General features: G+C 47.6%; 1 protein-coding gene and 1 pseudogene across 1 annotated transcript; one reads left to right on the top strand and one right to left on the bottom strand.

Moving 5' to 3' along the window:
- Nucleotides 1-3116: 3116 nt before the first annotated feature.
- Nucleotides 3117-5769, bottom strand: LOC120645878 (NADP-dependent D-sorbitol-6-phosphate dehydrogenase-like). The gene is made up of 5 exons (XM_039922597.1): nucleotides 5735-5769; nucleotides 5597-5654; nucleotides 5355-5472; nucleotides 5134-5266; nucleotides 3117-3147 (listed from the first exon to the last, which is right to left on the bottom strand). The coding sequence occupies exons 1-5, from the start codon at nucleotides 5767-5769 to the stop codon at nucleotides 3117-3119; spliced, it is 375 nt and encodes a 124-aa protein (XP_039778531.1).
- Nucleotides 5770-8470: 2701 nt separating this feature from the next.
- On the top strand, nucleotides 8471-21487 carry LOC120645877 (annotated as a pseudogene).
- Nucleotides 21488-22694: the final 1207 nt, after the last annotated feature.

The following is a 22694-nucleotide window of genomic DNA, read 5'->3' as shown; positions in this document are numbered from 1 at the left end:
AAAACGACCTTGCGGTGTAGATGTTATGATCAAGCTCAGATCTTTGTTCATGCTTTGAGTAGAATCATCATCTGAGTCTAGATAGGAGTCATAGACAGGTGCCTCCCAACAGGTGGTGTGTTCCTTCCCCGGTATTCGGCGTGCAAGGCGGTGATGCATGGCTGCCATGTAGGTGGTAGCTGCGTTGTGTAGCCTGAACATTGGGTAGTTGGGAGACGTTTCGAAGTAGATTGAATCTAATCCGAAAGTTGTCGCCATATATCGTGTTGATGTCACGTTGAAAACGGATAGTCTCTCGATCTTGTCGACAAGTTCTGGAAGTAGAACTTCTCAGGCTCCATTGAGTGAAGCCGGGGAGGACGATTCTGGGCTCGTGGGATCGGCCAGGTGGCTGTTGAAGCCACTAGAGCCACCAGCGGTGCAGACCCATGAACCAAAGATGAAAGTTGTGCCCTCTTCGAGCACTGCCGGTTCAAAGTTGAAGGATGCCATCGGGATCTTCTGGTGATCGTCGATGAAGCGCCCTACCTGGCGCGCCAGCTGTCGGTGTTTTACCGCCAAGCCCACCGAGGGGTACCCCAAGGTGGTAGATTGTAGGCAGGGACTCGCCGAGATCAAAACACGATGGTGTAAGGAACACAAAGATTTAGACAGGTTTAGGTCGCCGGAGCGTAATACCCTACGTCCTGTGTGGTTGTTTGTATTGCCTTAGAGATTGATCAATGATCGTGATGTGTATCGTCTATGCTTTGGAGGGGTTCCTGCCCACCCTTATATAGTCTGGGGGGACAGGGTTACATGAAAAAGTCCTAGATGAGTACAAATAGAGTTCTACTCCAATGCGTTTGGGTAGATTCCTTTCCTATCAGCTAGTCCTACTGCTATACGAGTAGTTACATAGTCGGTAAGGCATATCCACGTGCTATCCCTTACTCCAGAACATTCTATGCCTGTAAGCAGTCTCGCTGCCCCGGGTCTGACACATTGGTTTAACCGATGGGGGGTCATCGGTTCAACCGGTCCCTCTGTGCTTGGGTAGCCGTTGGGTCTTCTGACAGTTGACCTGGACACCATCAGTGTAACAGATGAAGAACCATCGGTTCTTTCGATGACCACTGGTTTAACCGATGCTGTGCCGTCGGTTCAACCGATCCCTCTGTGCCTGGGCAGCCGTTGGGTCGTCTGATAGCTGACCTGGACACCATCGGTATAACAGATGAAGAACCATCGGTTCTTCCGATGACCGCCAGTTTAACCGATGCTCTGCCATCGGTTCAACCGGTCCTGAAGGCTTGGCTCCTGCACACTTGACATGCTCTCTGATCAATGCCCCGGTGATTGCACCGATGCCTTTGTTAGGCCCATCGGTTCAACTGGTGCCTCTTGGCTCTGGTTCACTTGACTTGGCTGCTGCACTGCCCGTTGTACCGATGCACTAGCATCGGTTCAACTGATGCCCATCGGTTACACCGATGGCCTGTCATCGGTTCTTCCAATGCTGCTGTATTCTACAGAACTCATCCAATTCAACATTTCTTTGAGTTCTTTCTTTGTGTTTTGCTTTGCTTGGGCTTTTTACTTCATCCCTGGGATCTAATATTATACACTTGACAAACTCGTTAGTCCCATTGATTGCGTCGTCGTTCAATCACCAAAATCACAAAACCATGGCCTAATGGGGCCATGTTCGTTACACCTTGTTTAATTTCAAATGACGATATAATTGCCACTGGAATTTTAGAAGATATGAACTGTCACTAAAACTCTAGATAGACATATGTAGATCAAAGCTAGTAGACATAGAAGAGATCATAATAGTATTTCAACAAAATGGATGCAAATAACATATAACAAAGGACTTCGGATTATTCTATGTTGAGCATCAGAAGCAAATGGTTGTTTGGAGCTCATTGCAACAAAACATCACCAAATGAGAAGGTAGTAGAAGTTCATATATGGTTTCCTCAAAATTGCATATAATATGGTTTCAAACATTATAGGTAGCATAATTAAATAATCATCATGATTAAAAACCCATTTTCTTGTACCTTTGTACACTTTGTATACCTTGGTGGTAATTGATTGAAGGGAACTGAATGTCAAGATCATATCTGTACACAGAATACAGAGAGGTAGAACCTTGAGTTCTCAAGAGATAAGTGTCGATATTTTTACCACCGGCCTACCATGGGAGGTCCTAAGGTAGGAGATTGTTGGGAGCAGATCGCTGGATCTGGAACTTGAAGGTAAATGCAAGGACACAAGACGCAAATTTAGACAGATTCGGGCGGCCGAAATAATGTGATACCCTATGTCATGTGTGGTGGTTTGGTAAATTACGCCCTACGCTGGTGTGTTGTGCTCTGTTGAGCCCATGGGTTATGCTGATCTAGGTACCCCGCCCTCCTTTATATAGTCCAGGGGGTGAGATACTAGTCGGTTACAAGATTGGAGTCCTAGGAGGATTACAAAATAGAGTCCTAGGAGGATTACAGAAGAGTCCTCTATGGAGTCTGGTTTCTTCCTTCCTTGTCGGTATCTAGAATCTTCATCTCATCCATGCAGTGTGCACAGTCTCGTGGACCCGTATCTGACAAGCCTCCGAGCTCTTCGTAGCCGAGTACTGCAGGCGTTGAGTACTTATGAAGACTTCCGAGTGCTCCATCGAGTGCTTCACATAGTCTTTCAAGTACTTCCGGCTGCATCAAGGCTGTGAGGTGCTCAAGCCCCAAAAATCTTCTTTTATATGCTGCGCGATGAACTTGGGCTCCATATGGATTAGCCCCCGAGCCTTAGGTTGAATTGCATTATCAGGCTCTGGGTCAAACTAGTCTTCAATCTTCTGGTCTTTATCTTCAAAATTTTGAAAAATAAGCCGTCTATGACACGTGTCCAACAGCCCCCGAGCCTTGAATCCAAATTCCAAGATTTGGAATAAAGGATCCAAAAGTCATGGCACACGGTGTAGAATTTTCTCGCCTCCGGTCTTCACATGAATCAGCATCAGGTAGTTTTGCGGCATCTAGCCCCCAAGCCTGCGAGATAGGCGAGCCATAGAAGCCACGTCGAGTAGTTTTTGGTGTCCACCCTCCGAGCCTGAGAGCAAGACATGCCGCTCACCCAGCAGCATGCTCCATGTCCGATCTCCTGTGAAACAAACATAAAAATATGTTTTAAAATGATATACTTGATATCAAGTCGGGAGCAAATTCTAGCATTGTAGAATGCATGTAAAGAATGGGAGAGGATCCTAGCATTAATGAATGCATGTAAAAAAATTTTGTGTCTTGCTCTTGCTAGGCCATGTAATTTCCCCGAGCAGTTAGCCTATTAAGTTTAAGCACCTAGTCCCGATAGCTGTAGCCCATAGCACAGGAGCGTGACCCTCTTGCACGCGTAGGAACGTAGGTGTACAGAAGAGTCGAGGTTTCACGGATTAAGGCATATGCTCCTCGAGTACTTTAGCACCCGTTGAGAGGAGACGATGAGAATAGAAAAGAAGTCGACAAGGCGACAAATAAGATGCGCGGCGCGCATAAAGCAGTCGATGAGAGTCCGGGTTGCAGACAAAATAGTCGGTAAAAGTGCGGGTTGCGCACAAAAAAGTCGCTGAGAGTGCAGGTTGTGCACAAAGCAGTCGATCATGGTGTAGCCCCCAAGCATAACTTCGGTCGAGAGGCATATCCCAAAAAAGCAGTCGATCTTGTTGAAAACAAGTCAAAAAAAGGTATAAGTGACTTAGCTTTATTGAAGCCGACTAGTCAGAGTGGATTCCCACGGTGGGCGCCAACTGTCGGTATTTTTTCCGCCAGCCTACCTAGAGATGCCCTAAGGTAGGAGATTGTAGGAAGCAGATCGCCAGATCTGGAACTTGAAGGTAAACTTAAGCACACAAGACAAATTTAGACAGGTTCAGGTGGCCGGAATAACGTAATACCCTATATCCTGTGTGGTGGTTTGCGGTCGGAATAACGTAATACCCTATATCCTGTGTGGTGGTTTGGTATATTGCGCTCTGCGTTGGGGTGTTGTGCTCTGTTGAGCCCATGGGTTATACCGTTCTAGGTACACTACTCCAGCACCCCCATCACCGCCAGTTTTGGGGGGCATTGGATTTATGTCAATGGTGATAGGAGGTGATGCAAGGGTTCATCACCGCCGGTTCATAAACCGTTGGTGATGCGTGTGTCAGCCGTTGGTGATGACTGCTCATCACCGCTAGTTTGTGTCTCTAACCGGCGGTAATGGGGATATCAACACCGCTGGTTCAAGACACAATCCGGAAGTATGACCTTTTTCCCATAAAAAATATTCATATAATAATATTGCTTCATGTTGTATATAATTATAGCAGAAGAATTTAACCAAAGAGCTCATACATACATTCAATCTTTATTACTCCTCAGTTTTCATGACTTTGTAGGGTAGTTTCATGTACATGTCGTTTACAATTTATACATACAGACCACATTGTCATCCATCAAGTTATTGGCACAAAATTCTATATAACTCCTTGTATACAAGACTCCCAGCTAGTTTTTTTGAACTTGTATACAGCTCAATATGACTCTAAGTGAAACAAAAGGTAACTGAAGTTCACCTTGAAGTTGAACTGCAGTAATATAAAGGATGGCAGTTCATGCTAACTCTATGTCACTGTATTTTTGTACATAACCAAGAACCAAATTAACCCAATCAGATGGCAGCCATGTTGAAGTTGTGAAAATTGAAAAGAACTAGTAATGATAGAACTAGCAATTCATCCTGCTGCCCATATCTAGTTCTGAACCAAAAGACCTTTCAACTTAGGACAGAGAATGCATATTACAAATTGAAATTCAGTAAACACTAGTCTTTTACCACCATTTTCATGTCCTAGGAGTGCCACACACTCAAGTCTAGAAAGAATTACATTGAAGTCTTGCATACAATTATTTTTTTACGATATCTATAATGCTACTTCTATCTGTCTAAGTGCCTGTCTATTACATATGCAATGCAACAGCAAATTTGGAAAGATTTGGAAGAACCATACCTTGTTAGAGATGCTGCATATAAAAGTCACATGATCAAGCATGCTTTCTATGTAGACAAAACTACAACTGCAACAAGAAAAATGTCATTTCAATTTACCTGATCCCAATGCTGCGGACCAGTCCCATAGAAACAAGTTCTTCCATCGCATGGCATGTTGTTTCCAATGAGACAGTGGTATCAATGTCAAGCACACTATCATCACCAAGAGCAATAGAAGTTGTACCAACTCCTGAAGGAAATCAAAATGCTCTATTCAGTGAGACACATACATATTAAATCTTCCTAAATACTATGCAAAATTAAGAGTTAGAATTTACCAATATGTCTAGTAGCTACTGGGAAGTGAACAAGATAGGGATCAAGATAACCTAGCTGCAGCTTCTTCAAGCTGTCCTTACAGGCTTCAATCACATGACCATGATCTGAATTCCATAGCTACAGTCATAACAAACAGAGATGTTTCAGTATAATGAAAAAAAGAAACATTAGTTGTGATCATGCACAATTAGGAAGTGGTGGTTTCCTAGTACAGAGAGTAGGGCTTTGCAATTTAGATAACCTTGGTTGTGATGAACAGATCCTCCCTCTTGACAATTTTGGTTTGCAAGCTGAGAACACTGAAAGAGGGCACAAGGAAAGTCAAACAATAACATGAAACTGACATGAATGAGACAAGCGGCATCTCAGATTAGTTCACATGACAAGCAGTGGCGGCCACGGCACCTCGGCCATCCGAGCCATCGGAGGCACGGCGCCCCGAGGGGAGCGGCAGCCCAAGGTCCCCGGCCACCGGAGACATAGCGCCCGGGGTGAGTGGCAGTGGCGGCGGCCACGGACCTGTGGCCACCGGGACCACAAGGAGCACACGCCCCGGGGCAAGCGACAGCGGCGACCCCTGATATCCGGCTAGGCGTACCTCGGATCCGGCGAGGAGAAGGCCGGATCCAGCCCCGGTGGCCGGCGGCGGTGAAGGGGCGACAAGATTTCCCACTGGAAGAGGTGGGAGGCTGGGGGGAAGAGAGAGGTGGGAGGGCGTGGGAGGGGCGAACAGGCGGCTTCCGCTGCCTGCATCATCGCCGCCGGTGGTGGCGGCCACTGGAGGCGGCCTGGGGGCGGAGGCGGCGGCGGCAGAGACCAAAGGCGGTCTGGGAGTTAGCGGTGGGGAGGTGGACCGGAGGAGGAGGTTAGTGAAAGGAAAAGATTGGGAAAAAAATAAAATGAGAGGGAGAGGATAATATGGGGTGGTGTTCGCATCACCGCCGGTTCGTAATAAACGTCTATCACCGCCGGGTCGTGTTACGAACCGGCGGTGATGACGGCTATCACCGGCGAGCCGGCGGTGATAGCACATCACCGCCGGTTAGAATAGAACCAGTGGTGATGAGGCATTTGGGATAGGGTTTTCTGTAGTAGTGGTACCCCACCCTCCTTTATATAGTCCAAGGGATGGGATACTAGTCGGTTACAAGATAGGAGTCCTAGGAGGATTACAAAATAGAGCCCTAGGAGGATTACAGAAAAGTCCTATTTGGAGTCTGGTTTCCTCCTTCCTTGTGGGTATTCGGAATCTTCCTCTCATCTATGCGGTGTGCACAGTCCCGTGGGCCTGGGTCTGACAATAGGGCATCGATCACTGAAGAAAAAGTTGTTACAAAATCTATAAAATGCATCGTTAGATTTATTTCTAGATTTGTATCTTTTGTTGTACAATAAAAATAGACAAATAACCCACATAAGTATTTGATAAAAAATATGCAATAATCGTCCATTGAACTAAGTCAAAGTCATGATCAACTTCATTTTCAGTTTCTTGATTGGGTCTGATCTTTTGTTGATTGTAAATTCAAATAAGAATTGGAAAATTTAAATTCAAATCAATAAAATTTTTGGCAGGCATGCTATTTCCAGGGCAGGTCACCCCTTAACCTGTCCCAGGAAATCAATTTTCAAGGGCCGGTCACCCTCTCACCTGCTCTTGGAAATCGATTTGTAAGGGCGGGTAGCGGGTGACCCGCCCCTACAAATGCATTTCCGGGGCGGCTGAAGGGGTGACCCGCCCTTGAGAAAAAGATTTTTAGCTGAGGAAACTACCAGCCTCTAAAAATACATTTTTACCCACCCCTAAAAACCCTTTTCGTAGTAGTGGAGCATACAACAGCTCGGGGCTGGCGGCAAGCAGGCCGCAGATCAGGCTGGAGGCAAGTGTGCCGCAGCTCAGGGCCAGTGCAGCTCGGGTTGGTGCGAGTGTGTTTTAGCTGGGCCGATGAAGCTCGGCCGTGCCAGCGAGGCTGTTCGAGCTCTACGTAGTGGAGCTTCATCGGTGGGGCTCGGTGGAGGGGAGCAGGCCACAGTGCAGGAGGGAGGAGGAGCTGTGCCGGAGGGAGACGGCGCGGGGGAGTAGGGACTCGGGAGGGGCAAGTAGGAGCTTCCCTAGAGTAAGGGACTAGAGTAGGGTCGCTAGAGCAAGTTTTTTCATCTCCAGCCCCTACTTTTTGAGTAGGAATCCAGGTAGAGGTTTTGTTGAAGATGTTCTAAGCAAACTATTAGTGTACAGTTATTCTCAAAATAGACTTGTGGAAACAGTAGTGTGCAATGCAGGAACAGGAAAAAAGACATATATAAATATGATAGTACGAAGATTATTAGTACCAGTTGCGTAGCCTATAATTCACCATATGAATAACGATGGAGGTTTAAAGTCCAACTTAATTGATTTCTAGATTTTTTTTAAACTCTTGAATATTTGCTTATTTGCATGCTGCCGCCGCACGCCCCGTGAAGCCCAACCCGTATTCCTCTGTAGTCTCAAAAAAAAAACGTATTCCACTTCGTATGGAGATCTGAGAAAAGGTGTTCAGCGCTTACTATTTTCAAATGAAAATTTGAAAAAACCTCTATTCCTCTGGGTATGGAGATCCGAGACGTTAAATGAAAATTATTGTTTTCTCGAAAAATGTTGCTTGCAGCAAGAGGCTTCTTTCGAGGAGCAGAGATGCAAATATTTCATCTTTTCCCGTACTAGCACACCGGCACTGGCAGCGGTATCCAAGGTGCGTCTGAGGTGCGCCTGGCATTTTTGAGATTCCCCATCACTGTTGTCACGCTGACAATAATCAAACTGAAACTTTGGCATTGAGATTTGCCAAGTTTAAACAAACTTATCTTTCTCTTGATGCAATGCATGCGGCTTGTTTCATAGAGCGCCCCGGCACTGATAGCGGCATCCCGAGGCGTGCCAAGCGCATACAGCCATTCATCACCATTTTTCTTTTGCCCCTCGTGAGAGCGACTGCATAAGGTCTGATTCTGCTCAAAATTAAGCTATCTTAAGTACCACTGTGCAACTGCACACAGCAGTACTGCTTACAGCTCCCACATACACACACCGAACTTGCTCCTTGCGACCTTGCACCCAAAGCCAGATCCTCCATCCATGGAGGTTGTCATGGGGGCACTGCCCAGCCTCATCCCCAAGCTCGCTGATATCATAGCCGGCGAGTACGGTCTGCAAAAGGAGGTGAAGGGGGGGATCATCTTCCTCCAGGCTGAGCTTGAGAGCATGCAAGGTGCCCTCGAGAAGATCTCCAAGACACCAGCAGACAAGCTTGATGACCAGGATAAGATCTGGGCAAGGAAAGTGAGGGAGATGTCCTACGACATAGAGGACATAGAGGACACTATTGACACATATATGGTGCGATGCAAGGTGGGGAGGAAGCCAGGTGAACAGCATGGCTTCAAGGAAGCTATTGACCGGACCCTCAAGTGGTTCAGGCAGCCCATGATCCGCCGTAAGATTGCAAAGGAGATCAGAGAAATCAAGAGCCATGTTGAAGAGGTAACCATGCGGCGTGATCGGTACAAGGTCGATACTAATGTTGCGAAGCCTGTGACCGTTGATCCTCGGTTACTATTTGCTCAGTATGAGATGACACACCTCGTTGGCATTGATGAGGCAAGAGAAGAGGTAATCCAAATACTAACGGAAGGCAATGAAGTGTCCAAGCAGCACGGCAAGATAGTTTCCATAGTTGGGTTTGGAGGCCTGGGGAAGACTACTCTTGCCGACGTGGTGTACAAAAAGATTAGAGCACAATTTGATTGCTCAGCTTTTGTTTCTGTATCTCAGACACCTGACCTGAAGAAATTGTACAAGGGGTTGCTATATGATCTTGGCAAGAGAATCAATGAAGATACATTGGATGAGAGGCGGCTCATAGAATTACTCTGAGAATTCCTTCAAGACAAAAGGTATGAAATAAAGCACTCCTTTCGTCAATTTGTACATGTAAAGTTTTTTTAGCCAGTGATAATTTGCACCTTCTGTTCACAATACTCTTCTTCCATCAATTATACATATGAAGCATAAGGCTACAAATGGTTAATTAAATGTTCATTGATGATCTCTATCGAGCGACAAAATACAACCATTAAGCCTTATCACATCATTATTTAGTGCAAATAGTTTCCTGACTGGACTTCATTTTTGTTTTGGTAAACATTCCGAGCGGACTCATTTTATTTGTCCACGAACTTGCTGAACCAGCTGATCTGTAGATATTTTAGTTTAATCATTCAATCGTTAAAAGTATATGAACAATATTGGAAATTTTTTCATCTAAAACCAAGAGTTTTTTTCTAATAACTGTGATATATGTAGGTATTTTGTTGTTGTTGATGACATATGGGATACCTCAGTTTGGAATATGATTAGATGTGCTTTGCCTAATAATGATGTTGGATACACTATTATTACAACTACACGTATTTCTGATGTTGCTGAACAAGCTGGTGGTGCTTACAAGCTGAAACCCCTTTCTCCAAACAACTCTCAGAAACTATTTTTCAGAAGAATATTTGGTAATGAAAACAAAGACCATGATGAAGAAATAAAAAATTGTCCAGATAAGGAGCTGGCCGAAGTATCTAATAAAATACTAAAGAAATGTGCTGGTGTACCCTTAGCTATTATTATGATGGCTAGTTTGCTAGCTTGCAAAGCAAGAAATAAACTAGAGTGGTATGAGGTGTACAACTCTATTGGTACTGGTATGGAAAACGACATGAATGTGAAGAATATGAGAAAGATTTTGTCCTTTAGCTATTATGAGCTGACATGCCATCTAAGGACTTGCTTGTTATATTTAAGCATATTTCCTGAAGATGTTGAAATTGACATGGAACGTTTGATAAGAATGTGGATCGCTGAAGGTTTTATACACTGTGAAAAATATGGTAAAAGTCTATATGAACTCGGGGAGAGTTACTTGAATGACCTCATAAACAGAAGTATGATTCAACCGATACATAGCTCAAAAACTGGCATGGTACATGGTTGCCGCATACATGATATGGTGCTCGAACTTATCCGTTCCTTGTCAAGTGAAGAAAACATTGTGAGGGACCGAAAAGGCGACCAGAGGGGGGTGAATGGGAGCCGATAAAAAATTATCACAATCGAAAGTTCGGCCTATGATCCCAAGTGTGCACCCAACCCTAGATTCCTAGGTGAAGTATGGAGTAGCTATGGATGAGATACACCAACACAAAACACCCCTAGGAACAAGCAAGAACCAATGCGGATGCAAACACGAAGTAACAGCGCAAGAAACAGCACGGTATATGAACACCGGTTAAACCGACGTGTGAAGAGAGTCTTCACCAGTTCAACCGATGTCACAGAGCCGGCAGCAAGAAAAGCGAGCACCGGTTGATCCGACGCAGGGATTAACAAAGCGTCGGTTCAACCGGCGACACTACACCGGATGATCTGACAAAATCAAGAGTTGACATCGGTGCAGTTGTCAAGAGACACCTCAAACTGGACTCATGAACACCGGTTAAACCGACGGTATCAAAACCAAAGCACCGGTGCAATTGTCCAGAGAGACTGCAACACGAATCACACTGAACACCGGTTGAACCGATGCTAAGAGACTTCTATACGCCGGTGCAATGAACCAAACACTAAAACCCTAACAGCAGAAAAACCAACTCACCGGTTGAACCGACGCAACATATCACAAGCGTCGGTTGAACCGGTGATAGGAAAAAATCTGCCCGTGCCCAGAAACGATTTTTCAGCCCGCGACACTTTAAAAACTCGATGATTGGAGGATCAAATCAAGTCCAAATCTAACCAATTTTGTAGGCATGATCACAAGGGACTTGTGAACATGTCCACGGAAGGAATCTATGAATCACTCCATGGTTTGGGAGGAATCGAGGAATTCCCGAGCAAGAATGGGGTTTTCTCAAAAATGTGAAACGCTCAAGAACGTCGATCCTAAGGAGCTCGTGAATCCTAGGAGTTTTGCACTAGGCAAGAGGGTATGGATTCACCACAAAGAGCTCTAAGAACCACCACGATCTCGTGCACACAAACAATCAAAGCAGAATTGAAATTCAACACAAACAAGAGTGCATGGAGTATTGAATTGATCTGAAATCGAAAAGCCCCGAGGGCACAAGGAGGATAGGGCCTCCTTTCCCAATCGAATTCAATACATGGTCTCAAAAATCCAACTCCGAAATCTCACCCTAGAGAGGAGAAGGGAGGAAGAAGGAAGAGAGGGAGGGGGCGCACGGGAGAGAGAGAGGCGACTGCTCACTGGGCAAAAGAGAGAGGGAGAGAGAGAGAGAGAGAGTGGGTGAGGGGATATTTATGCCCACTAACTCTAGAACTAAAGACTAAACTACCCCTAGACTTAATTAGAGACTAGAAAGCCCGTAGGGGCAAAACCGGAAAAAAATACAAGGACTCATCCGACGGCCGAGGTTCTTTCTTCGAGTCGAAGTCTTCTCCTCGATGCCGCATGGGGATGAAGATCCGGTCCGCGGTTTGGAGGGTCCGCGAAACCCAGGTAGGTGGCCGGTTTTGAGAAAACCGCCAAAACTCCACGCGCGGGAAGATTCCCGCCTCCACGCCGTGGCCCTGGACGCCGTTCCCGCCTCGGCCTTCTGACGGCCCTAGACGCCGCCCGACGCCCATCACCTCCTCGCCCGCAGCGAGGCCCTAGATGTTGTCGACGCCCGTTCCTCCGCCAGTCCCGAGACCGACGCCCGTGCCTCCACGACTTGGCGTCTTCAACCGCCGTCCGCCAACTTGGTTTTGTGGCGCAAACCAAGAAACCTGCCATCCGTCGGCGCTTGCGCCCTCGATCTAGGAGTGGACGCCACAGCTGCCGCCCGGCCCGAGCTCCGGTCCCGGCTGCCCTTCACCGCCATCCACCGCACGGTCCATCGGCCATAGCACCTCCACGGCAGCTCTCCGTCGACACTCGACGCCCGTGTACCTACAACCAGGAGTGAGTACTCCACATTCCTCAATCTCCCCCTTGATGAGTGCATTGTCAACACACCACAATCGAACCAAAAATGAACTAAGAGAGAAGCAAAAACCGAGAAGAACAAAGAAGATGAAGAACTTGAACAAGTGACAAAAGCTCGAGAGAATCAAGAACAAGTCACTTGACCAAGCAAAGATCGATTCCCTAAGACAAGGGCAATGGCTCGACGCAATCGATCAAACACAAATATGACTCCTCAAAGACAGAGGCAGGGCTCGACACAGTCATGCCAGAAGCAGAGAGAAAACCAGGAGCTAAACAAAGCAGAAACTCCCACTGAAATGCATTTCCCCCTTACCAGTGCAACTCTCACCACATGTATGCACTCTCAAAGCCTTGTGCACAACAAGTTTTTGAAACTCTCAAAAATCAAACAATTCTCCCCCTTGTTCGATCACTAAACTTCAGCCCGAGGAAAAATTGCAGCTCACCCATCATGCTCATCTTAAACTCCCTGGACATCTGCTCAGAAAACTTGAAAACAAGAGTGTGAGACGAGCCACCAAAGATGATATCATCCACGTAAATCTGAACCAATAAAAAGTCAGAGCCAGAGCGCATGAGGAACAAGGTTTTATCAACACATCCCATTTTAAAACCTTGAGCAAGCAAGAAATTTTTAAGCCTATCGTACCAAGCTCTAGGCGCCTGTTTCAAACCATAAAGAGCTTTCTGAAGTTTGTAAACTCGGTTTGGAAACTTGGGATTTTCGAAACCAGGGGGTTGTTTCACATAAACTTCCTCTTCAATAAAACCATTCATGAAGGCAGATTTCACATCCATTTGGAAAACTTTAAAACCCTTGGAAGCGGCAAATGCAAGAAAAATTCAAATCGCCTCTAAGCGTGCTACCGGGGCAAAAGTTTCCTCATAATCAATACCTTCTTTTTGGCAAAACCCCTGGGCTACAAGTTGAGCCGTGTTCCGTACTACCAACCCATCTTCACCTTGCTTGTTTTTGAAAACCCACTTGGTTCTAATGGGGTTACAAGCAGGCGGAGGCTCAACCAAAACCCAAACCTGATTCCTTTCAAAATTTTCGAGTTCCTCATGCATGGCATTGACCCAATTGGTGTCAGAAAGTGCGTGTCCAACATCTTTGGGCTCGAAAGAGGAAACAAATACTGAATGAGCAAAGCCAGCGATACTTGTTACCTTGGACCGTGTGACTCGCTCGTTGAGGTCACCTAGTATCTGTTGAGGTGGATGACGACGCTAAATGTGTCGCGGTGCTTCTCTTCTCTTGTCGAAATCGCCTCCTCCTCAACCAAATCTGGTGTCTCCTCAGGTCCAGCTGGTGAAGGCTGAGTCACCTGCTCGATTGGCCCCTGGGAAGTAGATGTAGTCAGGTCGGGGCCGTCGTCATCGTCCGAGCTCGTGGCGGAGGCGGCTATGTCCACAGCACGCGTGGTAGCCTCAGCATCACCCTCCGCAACTTCTTCCTCCTCATCTTCAAAGATGGAGGTGCTGAGCTCATCATCTCCTACAACTTCAAAGACAGAAGCATTGCACAGTGCAGTCTCGTCGAAAGTGACCTCACAAGTCTCTCTGACGATGTTAGTATCAATAATCAGCACACGGTAAGCTCTGGAGTGAGAAGCATAACCGATAAAAATATCGTCAGACGATCGAGACTCAAACTTATCAAGATTTCCTTCCTTCAGCACAAAACACCGGCAAATGAAAACTCTGAGATGGTCAACATGGGGCTGGCGTCCAAATCGCAACTCATAAGAGGTCTTGTGCATGAAAGAACGCAAGAAAATATGATTGGACACATAACAAGCGGTGTTAACCGCCTCAGCCCAGTACTTTCTAGGAGTCCTATGCTCATCGAGCATCGTCCTAGCCATCTCAACCAGTGTCTGATTCTTCTGCTCTATAACACCATTCTGCTGTGGAGTGTAGGGGGGAGAATACTGGTGTTCAAGACCTTGATCACTGCAAAAGGTGTTAAAACGAGTATTTTTGAATTCTGTGCCATTGTCACTGTGAATCGCTCTCATGGCCTGGGGTAGCTCGTTTTTCAACCTCAAGATCAAGTCTCGAACAAACTCGAAAGCCTCATCCTTGGTTCTCATGAAAAAGACCCAAGAATAGCGAGAAAAGTCATCCACGATCACAAGAATGTACCACTTCCCACCAACCGACATCACCCGAGAAAGACCAAAGGTGTCCATGTGTAGCAACTCTCCAGGGTGAGTGGTCATCACTTGATTAATCTGCGGATGTGAGGTGGCAACCATCTTCCCGTGGCGACACGGGTGGCAAACAAGATCCTTTTCAAACTACAATTTGGGCAATCCTCGGATCAAGTCAAGAGAGCTAAGTCTAGAAAGCAAATCAAAGCTCAAATGACCGAGTCTCCTATGGTATTTTCAAAGATCAGAAGAAGGAGTCGCCACCAGACAGTAAGAAGGGCCAAAAGGAGTTCCAGAGAAATCGACCAAGAAAACTCGGTCACGAGGAATGATCCAGCAAACCAGGTCTCCTCTGGAATCCAAAACACGAGAACAACCCTCCTTGAAGCGAACTTCAAACCCCTCATCAAGAAGTTGCGAAACAGAGAGCAAATTGAACCCAAGGTTCGAAACCAAAGCAACCTCTCTCAGGGTGAAGCGATTAGAAACTCTAACAGTGCCAACACCACATACCTTACCCTTACCATTATCCCCAAATATGATGTATTCTTTGTGGCGCGTTGGGATGAGGCTGGAGAACCATCTATCATTCCCGGTCATATGGCGCGAACAACCGGAGTCCATGATCCACCTGTTCTCCAAGCCTCCAACCTGCACATCAGTAGCGAGACAAAGCGTGAGCAAATGTCTCAACACTGGGGTTAGCAAAGTGTGAAGCAAACCAGTGTCGAGCCATTTGCTCTATAGAAGGGTTAGCAAAATCAGGAAAAGCGTATCCCCCGTCCCGTCTACCGCGAGGTTGACGATAACCACCGCGAGGAAAGCATGGTGTCTCGTAACCTCCTCCAAAGCCTCGATCCCGTGGTCCATAGCCGTACTGAGGACGACCAGGAGCACGACCGGCAAAGCGACCACCCGCTGGAGCACGGTAATCACCACCGTCTCCCTGTCCTCCACCTACACGGCACGCCCTAGCATCTTGCCTACCACCACGCTGAGGAGGACCATGCACTCGAGCAGAGTACATGTCTGAGTTACGTCTCTCCTACTCACGCCTCACAGCCCGCTTCCTCCTGAAGCAAAACTCCTCCAAGTGACCGTCTTTGTGACAGTACTCGCAGTGGTATCTCACCTCTCTCTTGGGAGGTGGAGGCCCCGCCTTTGGACGGGGAGGAGCAGCCCTCTTCTTCTGGGCAACCTGGGTCGTGGCAGCAGGGAGCGTATCGAGGGAATTCCTCAGCTCATTGGGCTTTGGAACCCAAACCTGCTTCTGTGGAGGTGCTTTTTGTCGTTCTTTCAGTACACCATCCACGGGGTCAACAAGCGAAGGCTGCGTGCTCGTACTAGCAGTGTTTAGAGCACTAGGAACTCCAGCAGCCTTGCCGATCTTACCATACAGCTTGTCAAAGTCTGACTTCGTGTAGGTGTAACCGACCCCAAACCCATCACCATGCATAAACTGCTTGATCATCATGCCCAACTGCGGCTCACTACTAGAAACCCAACTAAGAATCACCCTAAGATATGTGTTCTCATTCTCCAAGTTGGCTTTCTCTACCGCAAGATTATCCAAACTAGAAATCAGACCAGGGCAGACATGACAATCAATAGGTGGGCTAGACTCCACGACCTTAGTCTTTCCAAAAGACTTAATCAAAGCGTTCTTCTCATCTAGCTCCGACCTAAGCGTGGGACAAAGCTTACAAGCACCAAGCAAAATAGGTCTAGACCTAAGCTCCTCTAGCTCACACACAACAGTAGCAAACTAAGGCTGCAAAGAAGCTAGATCAGACTTAAAGATGGAGCACTCATCACATTCAAGCACATCACTAACAATAGGAGAGTCCTTGGCCAGTTCAAGTTTATGCTTGGCCCTGGCTAGCTCGTGAGACACATCAGCCAGCGAGATCTTGGCAACATCCAAGTTCGCTACATTCTCATCATGCTTGGCATGGAGAGCAACAAGATCGTTCATGTGAGATATGCAGCCAGCGCACTCATCCTCACTAGATTTCACTCTAGCACAAGCCAGCTCAGCCCTAAGCTTCTTACGCTCTCTAGCTGCTTCCTTAAGCAGCCTTTTCTGATTGTCGAGAGCGGCGTACAACTCCCTAACCTCAGTATCAAGAAGGTCGATAGTGAAGTTTACCTCTGAATCACTCTCGGATCTAGGAAAAGAGTCATCGTGCATCGGTGTTGCATGTCCACCTGGAGACGCACGAGCACCATTTATCTCACCCGCCATGGTACAGAAACTCTTGCACCGACCGGCCGCCAAGCAAAGGCCGATGAAGCCGGTGGCTTCCTTGTCCCGCTTCTTCTTCTTCTTGTCATCGTCGTCGGAGGTCGGTGAAGAAGAGCGGTCGGTGTCGGAGCTCTTGTCGAGGTCGCTGAGCTGCGCCAAGAAGGTCTTCTCCAGCTTCTTGGCCTTGTATTGGAAGAGCTTCTTGAGCGACTCCTTGTCGAAGCACCCTCCCTTGTCCCGGTCACAACTGCGGTGCTTGTGGCGCCGACGCTTCATGTTGGAGCCTCCCTCGTCGCGGTCGCGGTGGGAATAGTTGTCGAAGTTGTTGTTCTGGCCACCGCCGGAATTCTTGGGGCAGTCAGCGATGAAGTGGTTTGGATCGCCGCAGTGGTAGCACCCGGGGTTCTTTCTCCTCTGCCGGTTGTGGTAGATACGCTGGAACTTGCTGATGAGGAGGCACAAGTCGTCGTCGCCCAGCGTCTCCAACTATTTATCTGTAACAGAAGGCAAAGAGGCAAGAGAAAAGCCAAGAGCAGAGTTAGCGTTAGAGCTCGATCCACCTGGGCCAGTCACAAGAGCGATGCTCTTGGAAGGAGGGGCACCATTGAGCTTGGCTCGTGTCTAGTTATCCACTTCAGTGTCCTTGAGCTTGCTGAAGAGCTCATTCACGATCAGAGTCTCATAGCCTACAGACTCGATGATCGTGTTCACCTTGAGATTCCACACAGAGCGATCAAGTGTGTAGAGCAACTTGAGAGCCTTCTCATGCTCTGTGTAGTCAAGCGCATCAGCAGATCTGTTTGCACTGACTTTATTCACAATCGATTGAAACCGACTGAACATGTCGCCAATGCTCTCACCCGGCCCCTGTGTGAAGTTCTCATATTCATGCCGGTGAGTCTCGAAAATCCTGGCCTTAACCTAAGGTGTGCCCTCGTGGTAGTTCTCAAGGCATGTCCAAACCTTGTGGGCTTTCTGAAAACCCTGGACGCATGAGAACTCCGCACGAGAAACGCTAGCGAACAAGGCATTGATGTCCTTGGCATTAGCCTCGTGCTCTGTCACTTGAAGGGGAGTGACCCGAGCAGCAAGCACCTCGTAAGCCTGGTTTTTGGTTATATCCCAAACCTCGGCTCCCATGCTTTGCAAGAAGGCTCGCATGCGAACCTTCCAATAAGCATAGTCCTCGTCGGAAAACACAGAGATCTTCCTAAAACATGCCATGGTCGCCAAGTGGTTTTCGAACCGGTTAGGATAATGAAAACCTTAACCAAGCTCTGATACCAATTGAGGGACCGAAAAGGCGACCAGAGGGGGATGAATGGGAGCCGATCAAAAATTATCACAATCGAAAGTTCGGCCTATGATCCCAAGTGTGCACCCAACCCTGGATTCCTAGGTGAAGTATGGAGTAGCTATGGATGAGCTACACCAACACAAAACACCCCAAGAAACAAGCGAGAACCAATGCGGATGCAAACACAAAGTAACAGTGCAAGAAACAGCACAATATATGAACACCGATTAAACCGACGTGTGAAGAGAGTCTTCACCAGTTCAACCGACGTCACAGAGCCGGCAGCAAGAAAAATGAGCACCGGTTGATCCGACACAGGGATTAACAAAGTGTTAGTTCAACCGGCGACACTACACTGGATGATCCGACAAAATCAAGAGTTGACGTCAGTGCAGTTGTCCAGAGACGCCTCAAACTGGACTCATGAACACCGGTTAAACCGACGGTGTCAAAACCAAAGCACCGGTGCAATTGTCCAGAGAGACTGCAACACGAATCACACTAAACACCGGTTGAACCGATGCTAAGAGACTTCTATACGCCGGTGCAATGAACCAAACAATAAAACCCTAACAGCAGAAAAACCAACTCACCGGTTGAACCGACGCAACATATCACAAGCGTCGGTTGAACCGGTGATAGGAAAAAATCTGCCCGTGCCCAGAAACGATTTTTCAGCCCGCGACACTTGAAAAACTCGATGATTGGAGGATCGAATCAAGTCCAAATCTCACCAAATTTTGTTGGCATGATCACAAGGGATGTGTGAACATGTCCACGGAAGAAATCTATGAATCACTCCATGGTTTGGGAGGAATCGAGGAATTCCCGAGCAAGAATGGGGTTTTCTCAAAAACGTGAAATGCTCAAGAACGTCGATCCTAAGGAGCTCGTGAATCCTAGGAGTTTTGCACTAGGCAAGAGGGCATGGATTCACCACAAAGAGCTCTAAGAACCACCACGATCTCGTGCACACAAAGAATCAAAGCGGAATTGAAATTCAACACAAACAAGAGTGCACGGAGTATTGAATTGATCTGAAATCGAAAAGCCCTGAGGGCACAAGGAGGATAGGGCCTCCTTTCCCAATCGAATTCAATACATGGTCTCAAAAATCCAACTCCGAAATCTCACCCTAGAGAGGAGAAGGGAGGAAGAAGGAAGAGAGGGAGGGGGCGCACGGGAGAGAGAGAGGTGGCTGCTCACTGGGCAAAAGAGAGAGGGAGAGAGAGAGAGAGTGGGTGAGGGGATATTTATGCCCACTAACTCTAGAACTAAAGACTAAACTACCCCTAGACTTAATTAGAGACTAGAAAGCCCGTAGGGGCAAAACCGGAAAAAGATACAAGGACTCATCCGACGGCCGAGGTTCTTTCTTCGAGTCGAAGTCTTCTCCGCGATGCCGCCGTGGGGATGAAGATCCGGTCTGCGGTTTTGGAGGGTCCGCGAAACCCGGGTAGGTGGCCAGTTTTAAGAAAACCGCCAAAACTCCACGCGTGGGAAGATTCCCGCCTCCACGCCGTGGCCCTGGACGCCGTTCCCGCCTCGGCCTTCTGACGGCCCTAGACGCCGCCCGACGCCCGTCACCTCCTCGCCCGCAGCGAGGCCCTAGACGCCGTCGATGCCCATTCCTCCGCCAGTCCCGAGACCGACGTCCGTGCCTCCACGACTTAGCGTCTTCAACCGCCGTCCGCTAACTTGGTTTTGTGGCGTAAACCAAGAAACCCGCCATCCGTCGGCGCTTGCGCCCTCGATCCAGGAGTGGACGCCACAGCTGCCGCCCAGCCCGAGCTCCGGTCCCGGCTGCCCTTCACCGCCGTCCACCGCACGGTCCATCGGCCACAGCACCTCCACGGCAGCTCTCCGTCGATACTCGACGCCCGTGTACCTGCAACCAAAGACCAAGCACACGATCACACCGCACGGTTGACAATTCACTCATCACAACCAGGAGTGAGTACTCCACATTCCTCACATTGTTACTGTACTAAGTGATGATATGGATGGCACATCTCCATCAAATACGATTCGGAGGTTGTCCCTTCAAAATGGCAAGAAAAGTCACGTGATGGCTCAAGGTACTGGAAACTTGTTGCAACATGCAAGGTCAGTTGTTGTCTTCCCATCTGCCGTTGCTCAAGTACCTGCTCTTGGCAGCTGCCGAGTTTTACGTGCACTGGATCTACAGGATTGCAACCTTTCACAGACTAATAGCCTTAAGTACCTTGGTAATTTATATCAGTTGAGGTACTTGGGACTATACTGTACGGAAATTTCTCAGCTCCCGGAAGAAATAGGAAACCTGCAATTTCTACAGACCTTGGATGTAAGGTGCAATAATATTTCCAGCTTGCCTTCTAGTGTTGTTCAGCTAAGAAATTTGATGTACCTATGTATTGACGGGTCTACAAGAGTGCCAAATGGAATTGGAAATCTAACATGCCTTGAACAGCTGTTGTGGTTACGCATTGATGACTCCACCATAAACATTATAGAGGAGTTGGGCCAGCTAACTGAACTGAGGCAGCTGTGTATTCAATTGTACAAGTGGAATGACAAACTGTTGGAGTGCATACGTAAGCTACAAAAGATCCAGGAACTATGGATCACAGTTCGTGCTGGTCAACGCTGCATCGGTGGATTGGATGCCTGGGTCGCTCCTCGACATCTCCGTTGGTTGGGTGTAGACAAGAGCTGTTGGTTTTCAACACTGCCGGCTTGGGTAAATCCATTGCTCGTTCGGGCTGTCACCTGCCTACGGATTGCCGTGAGGGAGCTACATCAGGCTGATCTCGGAATCCTTGGGAGGTTGCCAGCTCTCCACTCTCTGTGGCTGGAGGTGGACAATAACAACCTCGGAAACCTCCAAGAATTCATTGTTGTTGGTGCTGGTTCATTCCCGAGCCTTGTATTCTGTTGCTTCTCGCGATTTGTATGGCCAGTGGTGTTTCAACACGGAGCTATGCCAAGACTCAGAGATCTTAGGTTCATACCGTTGTTTTATGTGCGGGAGGCAAGAGGTGCTGCCAGCAATGATGTTGATTTTCTGCAGTACCATAATGTTGCTCAGGAGCCTGCAACGCAACGGGAGGCCTTGGATAGAACAACACGCAGGGGATTCCGAACTTCCAGTGACAGAGTCGGGCCTCGCAAGGTATCTTATTGTAGGGTCAGTTGCTGTTTAGTGCAATGGTCTCTGGTCTGATTTTTCATGAGGCTCTCGAAAGCGCAATCGTTTGGATATATAGTTTTCTTATCTTGTATTTAGCTATTTAGCGAAACCTATGTGTGACAAAGAGGAACAAGTATATAGTTTATGATCTTGTATTTTGCATATACCGTATGCAACTAGGACGCCTACTCTGTTTCGGTGTCCAATGAGAAATTGAGAATAAGAGATTACTGGATAGTAGACTAGTAGTGACTCCACATGCTCCGCTTGCGTGTGCTCTGTTCTATGATTCTGTCTTGTGTCTTCGTCGCCCCTATCCGTCGTGCAGGCCGAGTCTGCATGATCTCATAGGAGCAAAAAATCTCCCGGACTGGTTGGCGATGGACATGAGCTAAGAACAGCTTCGTAGTACTATCTCTGAATACATACCGATACTGTTTATTTCCTCCATGGCAGTGCATCCTGAGATGACATATAGGTTGGTGGCTATGGAGTATGAAGGCCTGACCGTCGTGACCGTCCGGGGCGCCGGGCACGAGGTTCCCCTGCACTGCTGCAACGTCTGGCGCAGGAGCTCGTCCTGTTCAAGCACTTCCAAAGGAGGAAAAGGAGGAAAAGGATCCATCGATCTCTGATCATCTGAGTCCTTGCTCGATCTCCCATTTTGTTCTATGAACCGAGGAGGACGATGCCTGAGATATTCGAACATTTTCGCGGGATAAAACCAACAGAGACACGCCTGAGAGATTCGAACTCTCGTGGGGAAACCCCATGTACTTAGCAGGCTGCAGGCACGCGCCTTAACCACTCGGCCAAAGCGTCAGTGAGTTCATGTTTAAGCGCACACTCTCCAATCCTCGCCTGCCGACCCCTTCTCATCACGCTGCAGGACCTCTTGTCTTGTCTGCTTCTGCAAGACCATGTCCGAGCTGTAGCATGCCATTCTCCCTGCCGGCTGCTGGAGCCGCACGGCGAAGGTTTCATGTGCGTTCATTGATGCTACACGTCGCCACGTCGGGGAAACGGCCGGTCTATTGTTAAGATTTTCACTGCTGTGGTAAGAACGTCGTTTTCAGAGGTTCAGGTTCCGTGAGAGTACTCAACTCTCGGAGTCTGAAGTTTGCTTCAGGTTCTTACACTTTGAAAGGCAAAGACTGATTGGTGTAGCTTAATCACTGATTCCGTTGCATTTTTTTTAGAAAAGGGAAATTTTATTGATTTCAAGCACAATACATTAAGGTGATACATCGTCTTGAAATTTTCCCGGCCTCTGCCTAGACGACACACAGCCTAAAAAAGTTTGATATAGATCCTTCCACACTAATGACTGTCAATCCTAAAACTAGACCGCCACCCATGTGCCCGGGCAAAAAAAAAATCCTTGACCACCTGTGCCAAAAAATAAGAAGCCGCTACAAGCTTGTCCTACAAAGTATGCTTCTGAAGGATAGCC

The sequence above is a fragment of the Panicum virgatum genome, chromosome 8K (genome assembly GCF_016808335.1).
Source record: "Panicum virgatum strain AP13 chromosome 8K, P.virgatum_v5, whole genome shotgun sequence".
NCBI lineage: Eukaryota > Viridiplantae > Streptophyta > Magnoliopsida > Poales > Poaceae > Panicum > Panicum virgatum.
The sequence above is the reverse complement of the archived record's forward strand: the minus strand, read 5'-3'. Positions and strand labels throughout refer to the sequence as shown.

Excerpts from the sequence above, each read along its gene's own strand:
- LOC120645878 (XM_039922597.1), bottom strand. The coding sequence starts at position 5,769 with ATGGCCGAGGTGCCGTGGCCGCCACTGCTTGTCAT. Across the intron at positions 5,473-5,596 it reads ATCTGTTCATCACAACCAAG|CTATGGAATTCAGATCATGG; the intron begins GTTATCTAAATT and ends TTATGACTGTAG. Across the intron at positions 5,267-5,354 it reads AGTAGCTACTAGACATATTG|GAGTTGGTACAACTTCTATT; the intron begins GTAAATTCTAAC and ends GATTTCCTTCAG.